General features: G+C 45.7%; 1 protein-coding gene across 3 annotated transcripts in view; it reads right to left on the bottom strand.

Moving 5' to 3' along the window:
- The window catches only part of grip2b (glutamate receptor interacting protein 2b), a 118,281-nt gene that overhangs the window by 69,867 nt on the left and 32,317 nt on the right, over positions 1-16,097 (bottom strand). The window contains exon 1 of one of the 3 annotated variants that reach the window (XM_037491028.2): positions 6,665-7,654. The exons of 1 other annotated variant lie outside the window; for it this stretch is intronic. In XM_037491028.2, the coding sequence (XP_037346925.2) occupies positions 6,665-6,821 (157 nt within the window). In that variant the 5' untranslated portion in view covers positions 6,822-7,654. Of the gene's footprint in view, positions 1-6,664; positions 7,655-16,097 lie in introns of those variants that run through there. One more of the 3 variants, XM_037491027.2, reaches the window with a different exon arrangement.

The following is a 16,097-nucleotide window of genomic DNA, read 5'->3' as shown; positions in this document are numbered from 1 at the left end:
ATGAAGCTCGGCCTGGTGGTTAATCCTCATACCTGCAGCAGTCGGCGGGTAGCGGCGCGTGGCTCGGTTATCCGGATTCGATCACGGCTGTCTGCCAGCCTGCTGAGTCGGCTGGATGTGTAATGAGCAGACAGATGCCCCCCCCCCCTCCCACCCCTCTCTGCCCGTCCTGCTCAACCTCCACATGGTGCATCAGCTTCATCAAGTACCCTTTCAGACAAGTGGCCATTCCATCGGGCGGCTTAAAGCCCCGAAATAGTTCACAAGGGTTTAATCAAAGGAGAAATGCTAATGTCTAAAACGCTAATCGGCCCCTGCTGATGTTGATTATACTCAGGATGCTCGCTAACCCGCTCTGATATCAATTTGTGTGCAATTCACACAATTCAGGATCCGAGAGGTATAAAGATCTCAAGGTGGGGTCAGCGGTGGACGGGTCCTCGCCCTCAGGACTCTGCTGTTTGAGCCAGATGTGTAACAGCAAGTCAGAGTCCATTTATTTGTCACTTAACTTCTCTCCAAGTTTATATTGGAAGGACTTCATCCATGTGAGACAGTCCGGGAGGCTGATGGAGACGCCCTCCATTGCCCGTTTACCTCCTCTGGGGATCAGGGTCGACTCGTTCCTGGGCCTCGATGCCGAGACGTCGTTTCACCTCTTCGGGGCCGTCCAGCTGTTAGCACTTCTCCTCTCTCTCTTTTTTTCACCTCCTTCTTTGAGGTCTTTTTTTACTGCAGCTGATTTCGACTCGGTTTCTCGCGCTTGAGGATCCCGACTGACACGCTGTTCTCGGGATTCAACCTGACTCTGAAGAAGAGCACCCTTCGTCACCCTTAAAGGAAATCCAGCTTTGCAGGGGAATATAACTCAGAACTTTCTGTGTGGCTAATCTTCGGCGTACTGCGGGGGCCGAGACTTTGATCTGCACTAAAACAGTTGAGTCACGCTGGGCCAGACAACGAGATGAATTAAACCACCTTATTAATCTCTGTGTGGAGCAGTGTGCTTCAGCGGCCGGCTCATTTGAGGAAATGTCACTCGCCAGCAAGTCAGAGCTCCATTTTAGACGCATTTCCATCAGATTCTGACTTTTAATCGAGGGCAAAACTGAAGTGAGCTCGGCTTCCTGCACTCGTGCTCCGTAATGAGACGCAGCAACACAGAAGGGAAAAAGGGAGAATCGAGCTGGATGGTACTTCGTGACATCAATTACGCTGAGAGGAGGAGATGGGAACGTGTGAATCGGTGGGGAGACGGAGATGAGAGCTTCATCCTGCTCGGATGAGTTTTCAACCCGCGGCAGAAGATGGAGTCTTTTTGTGACGTGGAGGGTGGAGAACCGGCGCTGGAAGCGTGTCGATAGAACACGTGGAGTCTATCGCGTCCGAGGCCGAGGCCTGGGCCAATCAGCATCCTAGGGGCGGGGCTTAGCGGGGACCGTTAGTTCAAAACAGCAACGGCGGCCCCTGAAATAACCATCAGCCATCAACTGTCAGGGAACTAAGCTTTTAACCTAAGTGAGCTGAGTTTTTAACCAGGAAAAATCTGGGTCAGCAGGTGATAAGCAGGCGGGTTCAGTTAATGCAATAAATAAACAATAAATAAAACACGTAATTGATCGAATACATTTTTTGTTGTTTCTTCTTAACTATAACCATAGAATAGTAGTGTAGTGATATTGTATCAGTAAGTGATTAGCTGTAGAGAGTATCACTGCAAGCTCGGTGGGAATTCTGATCACAGAGATGATCGAGCATCGTCCACAGAAACAACATAAATTAAGCGCTGCATTAATCAAGCGTGACTTGCATTCTACTCATTTGCAAAAGTGCCTCAGACCCATCAAATGGCAAACAAATACAAAACGAAGCAGATGAATGAGGCCGAGCCGCAGTCAGTGGAATCGGGTTAGAAGGTTCTGGAGAGATGAGATGAGAAGGAATGAAACATTCGCCCACACACCATCATATATCCCCCAGAGAGGGTGGGCGACAAAGTATCCTGAGTAAGGGGGAGAGGATGACAAAGAGAGCAAAGGAAGAGGCCGTGAGACAGGGAAGAGAGAGAGAGAGAGACCAACGGAGGGAGATGGAGGAGAGGACCGGGGGTGGAGAGATGAGAGAGCAAAATAAAAGGAGGATTTAACACCTAAATTTAGCTGCTTAATGTATGACGCACACACACACACACACACACACACAGCAGCCATAACATCTGATGTTCAGGGGAGAACACCAGCAGTTGTTTTTTTTTAAAGATCTGTTTTAAAGCACTGAGACATTAACCCTCACATCCACAAGACGTTGTTTATCGAGTCAGAACCTGTTCTGTGGGAACCTGTTTCCATCGGATCGAGAGAGAAAAATGTGATGAAAAGATGAACTCAGAGAGGAGACTTGAAGACGCATTCACGGCTAATGGGCCTGTGTCTGTGAGAAAAGGACTCTCCTTTTCTCTTGATTTATTCCGCATGATGTTCGTTGAGTGAATGTTGGCCATTTGCATCGTAGCATTTAAAGTAGAATAAAAGAAACCTATGCATAATAAAACATAACACGTTAGCAGGATCTAACTAAATCTATACAATTCAAAGAGTAAAATGATCATTTTAAGGGTTTAGATCACAAAAAAGCACATGAATAAACAAAAAAGTAATCAGGGTTGTGGTCATTACACATTGCAAACCCTATTAGTGGGATTGTTATTGTGCTTCATCCGTCTGATTGTTTTCTCTAGAAAGATGAACGTGATAACGCTGCTATCAGCGTTGATACAGATGTTTTTACAGATGTAGCCAATAAGATAGAGTTATGAAGAGCCTTGTTGATCCCTGAGGCAAAACTAGGTCACTCCAGCTGCAAAGGAAATATAGCCCCTAAAAATAAATACACTAAAATATGATTCAGACTGAATATGCAGCATCTTTTCCAGAATAATGCGTGTCCTCTGTTGGGAACAGGAAGTACTTTGCAGTGACGGAATGATGCACCTGGTTTAGCAGAGGCACATGTGGAATAGAGGCGGATTGAGAAGACAAAATATTTAAAATGATGCAAATATATTCTTTAATTTGACCATTTAAAAAAAAAAACATTTTCAAAGCTGCACATCCAGGAATGTGTCCATTTACATTCATTTGGTGCAGCGAAAGAAAGAAAAAAACCATTGCGACAGAAGCAACGTGACCTCCTCTTCATCAGGCAAGAGGAGGCTTTAATCAAGAGCTTGTGAAGTTCACATCCATGCTCATATTGACCTTCTTATTGACGCTCACATCTGTTTGACGGCGAATGTTGATTCTTTTCAGATTTTCGTACCGGTGGATTTAATTGCGTGTCGTCTCCTCTCTGCTTGCGATGCTCATGCATCCTTTCAGCTGCTTGCGTCTGTTTTCATGCCTTTGTGGGAGTTTGTGATTCTTCCTCCATCTGCTGCGCTTTTGATGTGCAGCCACACGTTTGCACCTAAACCACTTCGGCTCTTGTAAACATGCCGGGGAACTAATTTCTTTTGTCCTCCCTCGCAGCGAGAGAAAATTCAATGTCAAAAGTCCCCTGACAAGTTCCCTATTTTTTTAACAATTTTCATTTGGCGGAATAAAATGGAGAGTTTGCTGCCAATGTGGCGGGAAAACAAAAGCAGCCCAAAAGCAAACACAGACACTGGTCGTGTGGCCAATATTCATTTTCCATTGTCATTGTGATCTGGCTCCAGCTGTTTTTGAGAACAATACAAGCCACTAGTCTTGTTCAACAAACTCCTCCGAATTACAAAGCTCTGAGCGAAGACCAACCGGAAAACTTTATTACGGCGGCTTCATTTCAAATAGAAAGTACAAGTTTGCAGAGCGGCATTTCCTCAAATGTGACAAAAGCTGTGCTGTAATGAGCCTTGTTGTGGTTCCACGTGGGGATTGTGGGTGAGTCATTTCGAGTCCGAGCACGCAGAAAGCAGTGGTATCGAGTCTGGGAAGGTTCATGTTAATGGGCCACTTCAGCCAATAGGAGGGACCGTGTTGCACTTTTCCCTCTCTGAGGTGTTTTTTTTGTCTTAGAGGTTGAATAAAAAGGTCACAGGCTGCCAGTTACGTGTCGTAGTGGAGGAGGCTTGTTTTTCTCCACAGCTTTGACTGTTGGGGCATCTGATTTGCTTCATCTGTCAGCTGCTGCAGGAGTTCAGTCTTTCTAGCTGAGATGACTCCTGTGCGTGATGCGTTATTAGGAGATGCGGGTCGGCTCTTGAAGAAATAATGCAGAGTTATCTGCAGGTTTTGGGGTGTTTTTAGGATTCAGGAGGCACATCCACAAACTGAATCAGTGGCCCGAGGAGGGGAGGGGGGCTGAGACTCTCACAAACACCCACCTAATCCTGCCGTAGTGTGAATGAGGGAAGCAAAGCACTGCGTCATTGCATTAAGTTGTGTTTGTGTTTTTAACGAGCAAAATTCTTCACAAGTGTTGAAGAAAGACACATGTTTTAATCTAGCATATTAAAGACACAAAGACATTTTGTAACTTAAAACCTTTAATGATAATTGCCAATTTAAATGCCAATTTAAATGTTCAAACAACAATCTCTTATTGCCTGTAAAGGTTTTTGGACTTAATTAAATAGATTTCATGTTAAACAGTAATTTTACAGTAAATCTACTTTTTCTTTGCTACTTTTCTTTGTTGCTTTGTCTGTAAAGTTGATGCTAGAACGCTATAAGTGCAAAGTAAAAAGTCATGTTTTCTATCGTCTTCACACGAGGGCTGTCGGATCATCAGCACACCGCTGGTCCGTCACCGCCCCGGACGTCTCACTTATCATCCGCCCGTTTCGCCTCGCTCTCTCCGCCTTTCAAGCTCGTCTCCTGACGTGAATTTGAATGTTGTGCCGCAGGGCTCGTGCGCCGTGCACACCCGAAACTAGCACAAGGCGACAGATGAAAAGGTTATTGCCCTCCATTTGCCTCAAGGAGACGTTCTGGCAGCAACGAACCCATGTTTTGAGACGTCTGAAGGGGGGGGGGTCAGAGTTCTCCAGCCTCCCGTGATGCTCCACTCAGTCAACGCTTTCCCGCCTCTGTTCCCCACACACACAGTGCACACTGAGAGTCAGCTGCAGCCCCTTTTGGGTGGGGGAGATGGTTCCATAAGACCTGCTGTTCCCAAGGAGGGGGGGGTGTCGATTGATTGATGAGGGTGTTTGGCCAATGACTCAGGGTGTTAAAGGTTTATATTTCCCCTGCAGTTATATTTGTTGGGGTGGAAAATAGCTCGGAAACCACCCACCTTGAAAGTCTTTGCCGAACTAACGAGGCGGTTTTCAACCCTCGACGATTGAGACCATGGACTCATTTTAATAATGTTTACAGAGGGAATAAATCAACAGAGAGCGTAGCGTCATTTCAATCTGACCTCTTCGTGCAACCGAAGGAGTCGCCCCCTGGTGGCCACAAGGGAGAATGTATTATGTCCAGCATCAAGATCAAATACCACATATTGGTTAATCCATGAAGCCGGGGCTTCAAACGGCGCCGAGTAACCATCAGAGTGAAAGGTCACTTTGAAAAAAAAAGAGGGAACACACGTATATATCAAGGCAAACATCCCAAGATCCCCTCTGTTCCATGGAGCATTAAACCGAGTCACTAGATAACAGCGTGTTTCATGTGAGAATCACATCACTCATAGCGCTGAAACAGAGGGGATCTTGGGATGTTTGCCTTGATATATACGTGTGTTCCCTCTTGTTTTCAAAGTGACCTTTCACTCTGATGGTTGCTCGGCGCCGTTTGAAGCCCCGGCTCCCGCCGCTCCTGTGATTGGACGGGATTGTTTGAAGAAGAAGGATCTACGGGAGGGTTTGGATGGGAAACGCTCGCTCTCTCGCCTCTCCCCCACGCGCTTCCTCCCTCGCCAGCTGCTCGCGTGCCGTCAAAACAAGTAAAAGTAAACAAGAAAATCTCTGTGAAAACACTTCCCGACGTCTTTGAAGAACATGAGGTAGCTCGCGGACTGTGGCGCCGACGCTGGCCCGGCCCAGAGCTAATTAAATGCTAGCGCTAACTAATTAAGCAAAAAAACAACAACAAGCAAACGAACCAGACCGAGACACAGCAACCTCTCAGTCATTGGTTAGGATGATGATTCAATATTCCAGGAGGTGTTCTTACACTGTGAAGATGCTTTGTGGCCTTTTTCGTTGTTTTTTTTTGTCGTTTCCAATTGCGTAATCCGATCCAGAGTGAGCGGTGACATCACCAGAAACACACAAAGGTCACTGGAGGTTAAACTGGAGGACCCCCACGAGGCCGAGTGTCAGTTATTCTGTTTTATGACGTAATGTTCGTTTACATCAACTCAAAAGGTTATTACCATGTTATACCCCCCCACCACCCCCCCCCCCCAAATACCCCCTCCACTTTCCCTAATGAAGGGGGATGTGATATTTCAACTGGTTCTCCAACACAACACAGTGTTTCCCCATGAGTTCTGCCTGAGGGGGGGCTTCCATGTTTACATTTCTAATTTTGTTTTCTTTCCTTTGTGCCATGCAGAGGTTACAATGATCCCCCCCCCCCCCCCCCATGCACACACCCACAATGGGCAATATGTTAATAATCTACAGAAACACAGATTCTCTGTACACACACACACACACACGGCGACCCCTCACCCCCGATGCAGAGGCTGAAGCGACAGAGCTCGTCGCACAAGGTGTCCGGGCTCTCCAGCTCTCCCGGTCCTCCTCCTCGTCCTCCTCCCCCTTCTCTCCTCTTCTTCCTCGGCGACATCCTCTTCACCATCTTCATCACCCGCTCCACTTTGTCCATCCTGGGGGTCCAGGTGAGGGAGTCCTCCTTCTGCTTCCTGTCTTATCTCCAACTTCCTCTTCTTGTCCCACTCTTTCTTTGTTGTTTTTAGTCTTTTGGGGGAATCTTGATAACTTTTGCACTTGGTCCTCTGCTTCTCTCCCACAGCAGCTCTCTCCTCCTCCTCCTCCCCCTTCTCCTCCCCTCTTCCTCTCCTCGGTCTGGTCTTCTTCTTCCTCTCCCCCTTTGCAGCACGGTACTTAGTTGCTCCACTTGGGTCCCACTCTCTTGGTTTCTCACCCTTCCTCTTCCTCGGCTTCACCGACAATCCGCCCAGCGAAGCAACGGGAGGCTGTGAGGGGAGAGGGGAGGCAGGAAGGGAGAGGCGGCACATCCACTTCTCCCCTCCTCTCTCTGTCTCTCTCTCTCTCTCTTTAACGATGCACCATCACCACCATCAGCACCACACCCTGCAAACTCTCAGCTGGTTCTTCCAGCTAACAGAAAACACAGCAGTATTCTTTCAGGAGGCTCAGCGTGATGCTTTTGTGGTTGTTTTTTGTCCCTCTGCAGCTCTGAGCTCCATTAAGTCTTGTTTTATTCTGTCAGTTTGTCTCCCTCCACCCGTCCAACTCCACCCTGACACCGTCCGTCTTCCCTCCGTCCATCTTTTCCCCAATTGTCCGTCCTCCATCCCTCTCTTCTCATTTCCTTCTTTCACTCTTTATTTCATAATAAGCTCGTTGTTTCCTCTGGAGGAGAGCTAACACACACACACACAGAGACGCACACCCGCACACTGTCTGAGCAGTTATGCAGGATAACACACACCACGTAAACGCACAAAGATAAATGTACCCTGTGTTATACACACACACACTGCAGCAGTGAGGATGTGGACTCCAGGTAGATATAATGAAAACTCAGGCGGGGGGGTGGGGGGTGGAGGGGGGGGGTTCGTGACACGCTTTTTAATCGCTGGCCCGAGACGATCCAATCAGACGCTGCGACGCCGCATGAAGTCCTGCCTCTTTGGTGACACCTGACGGAATTGATTAAAGGCAGCAAATTAAAAGTGGACCCGTGAAGATTATCGAGCTTTTCTGCAGCGTCTCGAGTCCGATTCTTCTGAAGGAGCAGGACTCTTTTCTTTTTTTTTTTTCTTCATGTTAATCACATGCACTCTTTGAAGTGGCACGAGGCCGTAAAATGAAATAAACGTTTTGGAGAGACAACCTGATTAATGAAACACAAAAGTATTTGAAGATTGTAAAGAGTCTGTGAGGCTCCACTGTTATAATACAAAGTCATACCTACTTGTGACAAAATGAGAGTCCGTGAAGCAGAAAGAGTTGAGTGGCTTGAAAACACTCAACTCTAAACCGAATTTCAAGTGGCATAAGTAGTTTAACCGAAAAACAAATGTCCTCATTTCATTTCCTAACGAGGACATTTGTTGACCACACGCCGTCCTTCTGAGTCGAGAGTAGGACGTTAAATGGCTTCAGGTGGGACTGTGCCTCATCAGGAGTCTTTTTAGACAGCAAACTTTATACTTTCAAACAGAGCTGACCAGATCAGCTCCTCCTGTTCTTACCTTTCACAATAAAAGCCCTGAATATATACCAACAAGTAACGCCGTTCTAATGTGAGCCATTAAGTCACTTCTATGTTATTAAAATGCTTTAAACTACATATTCATGGTAATATCAAGCAATTCGTGCGTGTCAAGACTGGAAAGAAAACTACTTCTAAAGATTTGTGTTATAAATATACACTTTTCCTTTTAAACAGTTATAAAAAACAACAACTGCTGCATGCGTTGTTGTTTATTCTCTCTGCAGACTGAAGCGTTTCCGTGGACCTAAACTCGCAGCGGGGGAAAGGAGGTCAGCTGCAGACGGGCGGACCTCCGGAGGAGCACCAGAGGAACCGCTTCCAAAGCATCGAAGACCCAGGAGTCGCAGAGACAGAAATAGACTCACTTCAGCATTGAGCTTTGTCAGCGGATTCCGGGACCTAAAACCAGTCGATTGCTCCCGACTGCTGCAGTGCATCGTGGGAAAAATTAGTCTTCACCTAAGCAGAGGGTTCCTGAAAGAATCGGCTCAAACTTCTCCAATACCAGGGGTATTTGAAGGTTTTGAAGCTTCAAAATATGACGCTGTGCAGCACACAGGTGTCTTCTAGGAGTCACGTGACCGGCGAGGGACATGAGTCCAATGGCGAGACCCCAGGAGACATGACAGCTGACTGTCTACGACGAGTCCTCCTTTAAATTGGGATTCATTATTTTATTTATCTTTTTTACACATATGTCTGCACTGTCCAAAAAAAGTAAATTCAGAGGGCTGATGGAATGCACATTTACATGTGAGATGTTGAGAACACCTATACCTTTGGAGATTCTTTTTCTCATTCATCTATTTTAGTGGATCCATACAGAGAGAAATATAAAAATGGCACACACACACACACACACACACACACACACACACACACACACACACACACACATACACACACACACTCATAACCACATTGGCTCCACACATTTGGCTTTTATTCATGAATTCACTCACAGGGTTTAAAGAGACGGTTCTGATGCCAGAAGGGTGTTCAAAGTTTCATAAGATATATACAGTGTGTCTGTGTGTGTGTGTGTGTGTGTGCGTGGGTGTGTGTGTGGGTCTGTGAAGGTGTGCATCACTGGTACTCTACTTGAACTTATTATGAAACCGTCCCAAAGAGGGCGTGTGAATTAATCACAGTAATTCAACTTCAAATGACTTAAACCTTGCACGCAAACACACACACACACACACACAAAAACATACATCCAGCCAGTGAGACACTATGAATGACTAATTGATACCTGATCAAAGCCACACTATTAAAAGGTATTCATATTAGTGAGTATTATCCTCTCAAAGGGTGTAAAATAGTTAAAATAATAGAAAAAAAGAAAAAGTTTTTTCTTTCTCTTTGTTGATCCTGAACATTTTGTGCCCTTGCAGCGTCTGTTGTATACATATATACATATACAGTATATATATATATATATATATATATATACATATGTAACATAGTTTAATCTGGTGTTTTACCATTGTGTACTTACTTTGTCTTTCAGAAAGTGAAACACATTAAAAAGCAGATCTTGTGATGACTTTTTCATTTCCTTTCTTAGTTTGAAGCCCAAAGGAGTCGGTCTCTTTGAACAGAACTATTTATCTGTCATTAACGTTAACGTCTCCACCGTTTCCTCCTCCTAAATGTACAATTAGAGTGTTTATGATTATCTCATATCACGCCTCCAGCAGACGCACACAGACACACACAAACACATACAGACGCACACAGACGCACACAGGCGCACACAAACACACACAGACGCACACAGACACAGAAGCGGAGATAGGTGCCTTGATGCAGAGGTTCATAAGAGTCAGCAAGGAGGAAAATTAAAATAGAAGTAAAACAAAGGCAGTCTATGTTTGGAAAAGTAACAGAATCTATTTGTTGAAGATCAAGAGATGATGTCTCCATGCTGTCATCTTTAAACACACTTTGACGCAGCCAGGTGCCGTATTTAACACATCGAAAGGGATTTTATGTGTTTGGATTCCCGGTGCGTACGATGAAAAGTTGTTGTTTTTTAAAGGCACACGTTTATGGATTCCTGTGGAATTCAGCCGATGTTGATCTGAATAATCCTGACTTCCCAAACCTCTGACTGAATATTCACTTTGCTATCGGTGCAACACCCAGGGAGCCTGGTGTCGTGTTGGCAAACCACAACAAACAGGCTCATGACCCATTTACATTTTTATTTTGGGGTGCAGGGGTTGGACTTTGCTCTAAATTCACTCAAACTTTTCCATGCCTTACTTCCTGGATGGAGGAGTGACTGAAGTTAAAAACAAGTAGGGCTGTCAACATAAACACTTTAAAATATGCGATTAATGTTGCCGGGATTAATGCAACAAAATATTTTAATAAAGTTAGCGAAACGGCGGGTAGCTGCAGTCAGTTAGACAAAAGAGAGCCGCACGGTACCTCAAGACGGAGAAAGCTTTTTGCATTGGAAGTAAAACCAACTAAGACACGACGTACCGCGGAGACCTGAGCAGAGGAGTCACTGAAGGCAAACGGACCACTTAAAGCACTGCTATGCTAAGCTAGCTGCTAGGCTATGCTAAGCTAGCTGCTAGGCTAAGCCAGCTGCCACAGCAGGAAGAGTTGCTCGTTCAACATGTTCCTCCGGGTGAAATTCCGCCTCCAAGATGATCAAATGTGTGTAGTTTTCTGTTAACGAACAACATTCATTACTCGCCATTGAACGTGATTAATGAATTTTAATATGTGAGATTAATTAGTTAGTTTTTTTAATCTATTAACATCCCTAAAATCTGGATCTGGATCTCCATCGTCCAAAAGGGAAACATAGTTTCATGGACGAGTCGTTTGAAGCCCGTCCTGTTCTCTTTCTTTGAAATTTACAAAGAAAAGATTTATTTTCTATGCAACTGAGCTGACTGGAAGCTAAAAGCGTCTCTGGAGCCGGTCGGGTTCCTCTGGTAGGTCTCCACAAAGAGTTCCAGATGATGGTGAGTCGGCCTCTTCACTCCGTCGTCATTTTAAGAGGAAGGAGGAAAGGAAGGAGAAGCGTTGAAGGGTTCAACTCATCCTTCTGATGAATACACACACAACTTCTCATTCAAGTGCACAATACCTGCTCTTATGACCACTCGAGAAAAAAAAACAGACGCTGCAACACAACTACGCGCACAAACTCTGCGACACACGCGGACGTGCGCGGGCCATACGTTGCCACGGGCAACGGGACGTGTCGGTGGCGTACAGAGGAAATTAAATGGGTCACAAGAGGAGCGGAGTGGTGTGTTCAGCAGAGATAATGTTGAGCTGTCACACACCGCAGCACACCCCCACCACCCACGCACACCCCCACACCACACACACACACACACACACACACACACACACGTGTTGAGTCCCATAGTCCAACAATATAAATGAGGGATTAAGTCAAAATGTGTCAGAAATGCTGCACGCCATGAATCAGCAGTGTGTGTGTGTGTGTGTGTTTGTGTGTGTCTGTGTGTCTGTGTGTGTGTGTGTGTGTGTGTGTGGAGCCTGGTTTTCAAAAAGTTAAACCCGTCAAATCCTTTTTTTTTCTCCCTGATTGCATTTGAATTTACTGGAATTCGTTTATTTTGAGTATTAGAAACCAGGTTTCTGTTTTCACAGGTAATAAATATTACTATATTATAAAAAAAGTTTTTCTTTTATTTAAAGAAATGAAAACTTAAGCTGACCCTAGACCCTTAAAAAATAACCTCTTAACAAACAGGAGATTCTACTTGTATGAACCAGACTGATTTTAAATCTCTTTACACCTGCGAAAAGCAAAACAAGACACAATGCAAAGACCATTAAATTCTCCACCCCCTGTGTGTGTGTGTGTGTGTGTGTGTGTGTGTGTGTGTGTCTTTTTGCTGGGATAATTCCTGATTTCGGCCTGAGGAAACTGTAAAATCTGTGACACTTGCAGGGGGTCAACAGGCTTCTTAATTAACTTCATGCTGGGTCGGTTGTACAGGCTAATTCATTAGCAAAATGACCTCAGGACTGTGTGTGTGTGTGTGTGTGTGTGTGTGTGTGTGTGTGTGTGTGTGTGGTACATTTATGGACCTTGTCGTTCTGTTGTCCTGGTTTTGTTCTGAGGCTAAACAGAGGGAAAGCGATTCAACTTATGCTTCACTGAGGAGGAATCACACGTTCGTACTGGACTCCAATAACCGAGGTTCAATGGTTAGAAAGGTGAGTGGGAGACAATTTACAGACTCAATGGTGTGGAGGGGATTCTACTGGAATGATGATGGACCAGAACTGTGGGATAGCGAGTAGGAGGGGAGGGGTGGGGTCCAACAGGCGAGTCGAGGGAGTGAGGGCGAGGAGTCCTCTTGGCAGCAGGTGGGACGGTCACCTGCAGGTACTGAGTGAGGCTGGAGGACCACTCTCCCGCTCTGCTCGGCATGGCAGCAGGAGGTCTTCACACTGAGGACGATCATCCTAAAGATCAATAACGGAGGCGAGAGCACTGCTGATGGAGGCGTCCATCCGTCTCCAGAGTCTTCTGCAATTTACTGGAACGTTTAAGAGACGTGGAGGACCAGAAGCAGAAAGATAGCTGCTTTCTGAACAACTCAAATTCACACCTTTTCCTCTTAATTTGAAGAGAGGCAGAACAATTAATGTGTCATCGTTCAGAGGTCCATTCCGTAAGTAACCCTCATGTCTCCCGTGAGATATTCATCCTCTAGAAGACTCCAGGCCCGGTATCCTGCAACCCACTGTGGTCCTAACAACCTATGGATATGAGTAATATCTCTCAGCTTTATTACTCACCCAAACGATGTCGTTCATCACTTTGAGTTCAGCAGAACATTAATGCTGGAGATTAATGTTTTTATCATCCTCCTCCTCCTCCTCCACCTACTCCAACTCCGCCCCGGTCACATATGGCGTGAAGACGGTGCCCTCTTGTGGCAATAAATGTGCTCATTTTACCAGGATATCAACTTGCCACATATAGTGTGTGTCCATACTAAATGCTCCAGTACTTACAGAGAGCCTACATCGCTTCCCGGGGGCCTGATGCAGAGTCGACTGCCTCCCTCCACCTGAGACCGACAAGCACAGCTGTTTACAGCAGCTTTCACTAATGGACCGCAGCTACAGACACACACACACACACACACACACAGAAATCCGCACAGTGTCCATGAACACGCACGCCACATGAAACCAACAGAGAAACATTAGATTACACCGAGTCAAAGAGAGGAACTGAGAGGATTGCTGACATTATTCCTCACGCACAAACAGCCGCGATCCCAAAGAAACCCGCTGTGCACCGCCACGTGCACACGGCCGCCAAAAGGGACTTGGTACAAAGCCGTCGCTGCACCACCGGAGCAAGAGGAGAGAGGAGGCTCTCTAAGGGACCTTCACACGTCCACGCTGTGTTGCTTTGTGTCGCCTCACCTGGTCAAATCAAAGGGTCCGATAAGCCGAAGCGGCTTCAAATCATACATCGCTGGCGAGTCAAACCCTTTGGGCCGATTGTACCGCATCAATAATCGGATCGATAGATGGGCATATTGACGGGGCCGCACACGCGTGAGCTTCCTCTTCTTCCCCCCCCGGCAGAAGCAACGTGCTCGACATGATCCATGGCGCTAAAACAACGGGCCGTTCTTATCTTAATTTATTCCCATCATAACCCGAGGATTGCATTTACTGGTTTCCTCTCTCATACACACACACACACACACACACACACACACAGACAAAGACACACACTTATGTGCACATCTCATTAACCCGTGATAATGCACAGGAAGCTTTCCACTCCATTAGCCAGTGTCATTACTGCAGGTACTCGGATGGCGGATGGGGCGGTGAGAGAGGAAACAGGTGAGACTATTGATACAAGTCACATGAATACTCTTCATGTGACTGGTTCCAGTGGTGGTGAGGGTCTCTGCAAGCAGATCGCACCTCCATCACAGTCGATTCAGGGCAGGAGAACACAACGCCCCCCTGGGAACAGCGACCAATTGAGTGTGTACGCGGATTTGATCAATGTAGACAAAGCAACCACTGATATTTGAATATATTCTTTCATCACATAATGATTGAATAAGGGTCCAGCCCTGCCTCGGTCACACTGATGAGAGCACACAGATGTGAGAACATTTAAGGGATAAAAACCACCTTAATCCATCCTGTAATAGTTGTGTTGTTGCACAGTGTGTTTTGCTTGTGTGACTGAAGGTGCCAAACCTCAACGAGTGACACATTTCACGGTCAGCGATGATGAACGGAGAGGATTCAACCTGCATTAAACACTAATATTGAGTCACTTCGTGGGGGCAGCGAGGTGGCAGAAACACACACACACACACGCACACGGATACAAATGGAAACATGTCACGCACGCTCCACCTATCACGGTTTTCAATTTTGTCGGAAACTCTTGACAAAAAAGTTATTTCCTCTCAGACTCTCCATGCTTCGCTCTGTTTCCTCGCATCACGCCAGTCCGCCTTCTCCACGCGCGCGCGCGCACACACACACACACTCACAGACAGACACACAGCTTCAGTCACGAAAGCAGTCGGTGTGCTCAGAGGGCGAAGCAGCGCTCCATCACTGGAGGGGCGGAGCCTGATGACTGGTTGGAGCCTTGGTACCCGCTGGTCTTATTAAGCGTCCGTAGCCACATGTAGAAATAAACTGTTTCATTTGTAAATCTGAAGGTAAGGCATGTAGTCACAAACCAGGAGGTTTAAGCAGCTGATTGGTAACAGCTGTTAATATGTGATGTAACCTGTTGTAAATTATACAGAGTTTATAGAGAAGTTACATTTATATCTAGAACCTGTATCAACCGACGTTATAAACTATGCTATTGTAGCCGAGGGTTATGGTACGCCTATACTTGGGTTAATAAAAAAACAACAACACGGCTCCGGTTCTGCGCCACGCCGGCCGCAACTTTATTACCCCTCACTTTTTCTTCACCACCTTGAACCCTTCCTCTACTTCCTCTCCTCCTTCACAATAAAAGAACTTACACCGGAACAGGAGTGCAATAATAGCTTACATACCTCCCCACCCCCATAAAGAAACGTCCCCGTTTCTAAATCAAATTTGAACTGCTGCATACAACAAACAAACATGTCTTTATAACCCAACATCTAACAGTAACTAATATAACACATTATTCATCCCACCGCTGCCACCAATGTAGCCGAGGGTTATGGTACGCCTATACTTGGGTTAATAAAAAAACAACAACACGGCTCCGGTTCTGCGCCACGCCGGCCGCAACTTTATTACCCCTCACTTTTTCTTCACCACCTTGAACCCTTCCTCTACTTCCTCTCCTCCTTCACAATAAAAGAACTTACACCGGAACAGGAGTGCAATAATAGCTTACACTATTGTTTGTTTGTATTATTGTTGACTAATCACAGATGGGTTTATGATCACTTATAACATTGTAAGTACAGGTTGTCAGAGCTGGAGCATAGCAAGCTCAAAGTAACTGTATTATAGTTTATTTGTGTAGTTATATTTGTAGACCATCATTTATTAACTCAGCATCTCAATGTTCATTAATTATTGTTTTTTAATTTCATTGGTTTTATCAGTCGATTGATCTTTGTTTAATTATAACATTTTTTCATTTACATTTTCTATTGA

The sequence above is a fragment of the Pungitius pungitius genome, chromosome 8 (assembly GCF_949316345.1).
Source record: "Pungitius pungitius chromosome 8, fPunPun2.1, whole genome shotgun sequence".
NCBI classification, from domain to species: Eukaryota; Metazoa; Chordata; class Actinopteri; order Perciformes; family Gasterosteidae; genus Pungitius; species Pungitius pungitius.
This window is presented reverse-complemented; position numbering and strand designations above follow the sequence as displayed.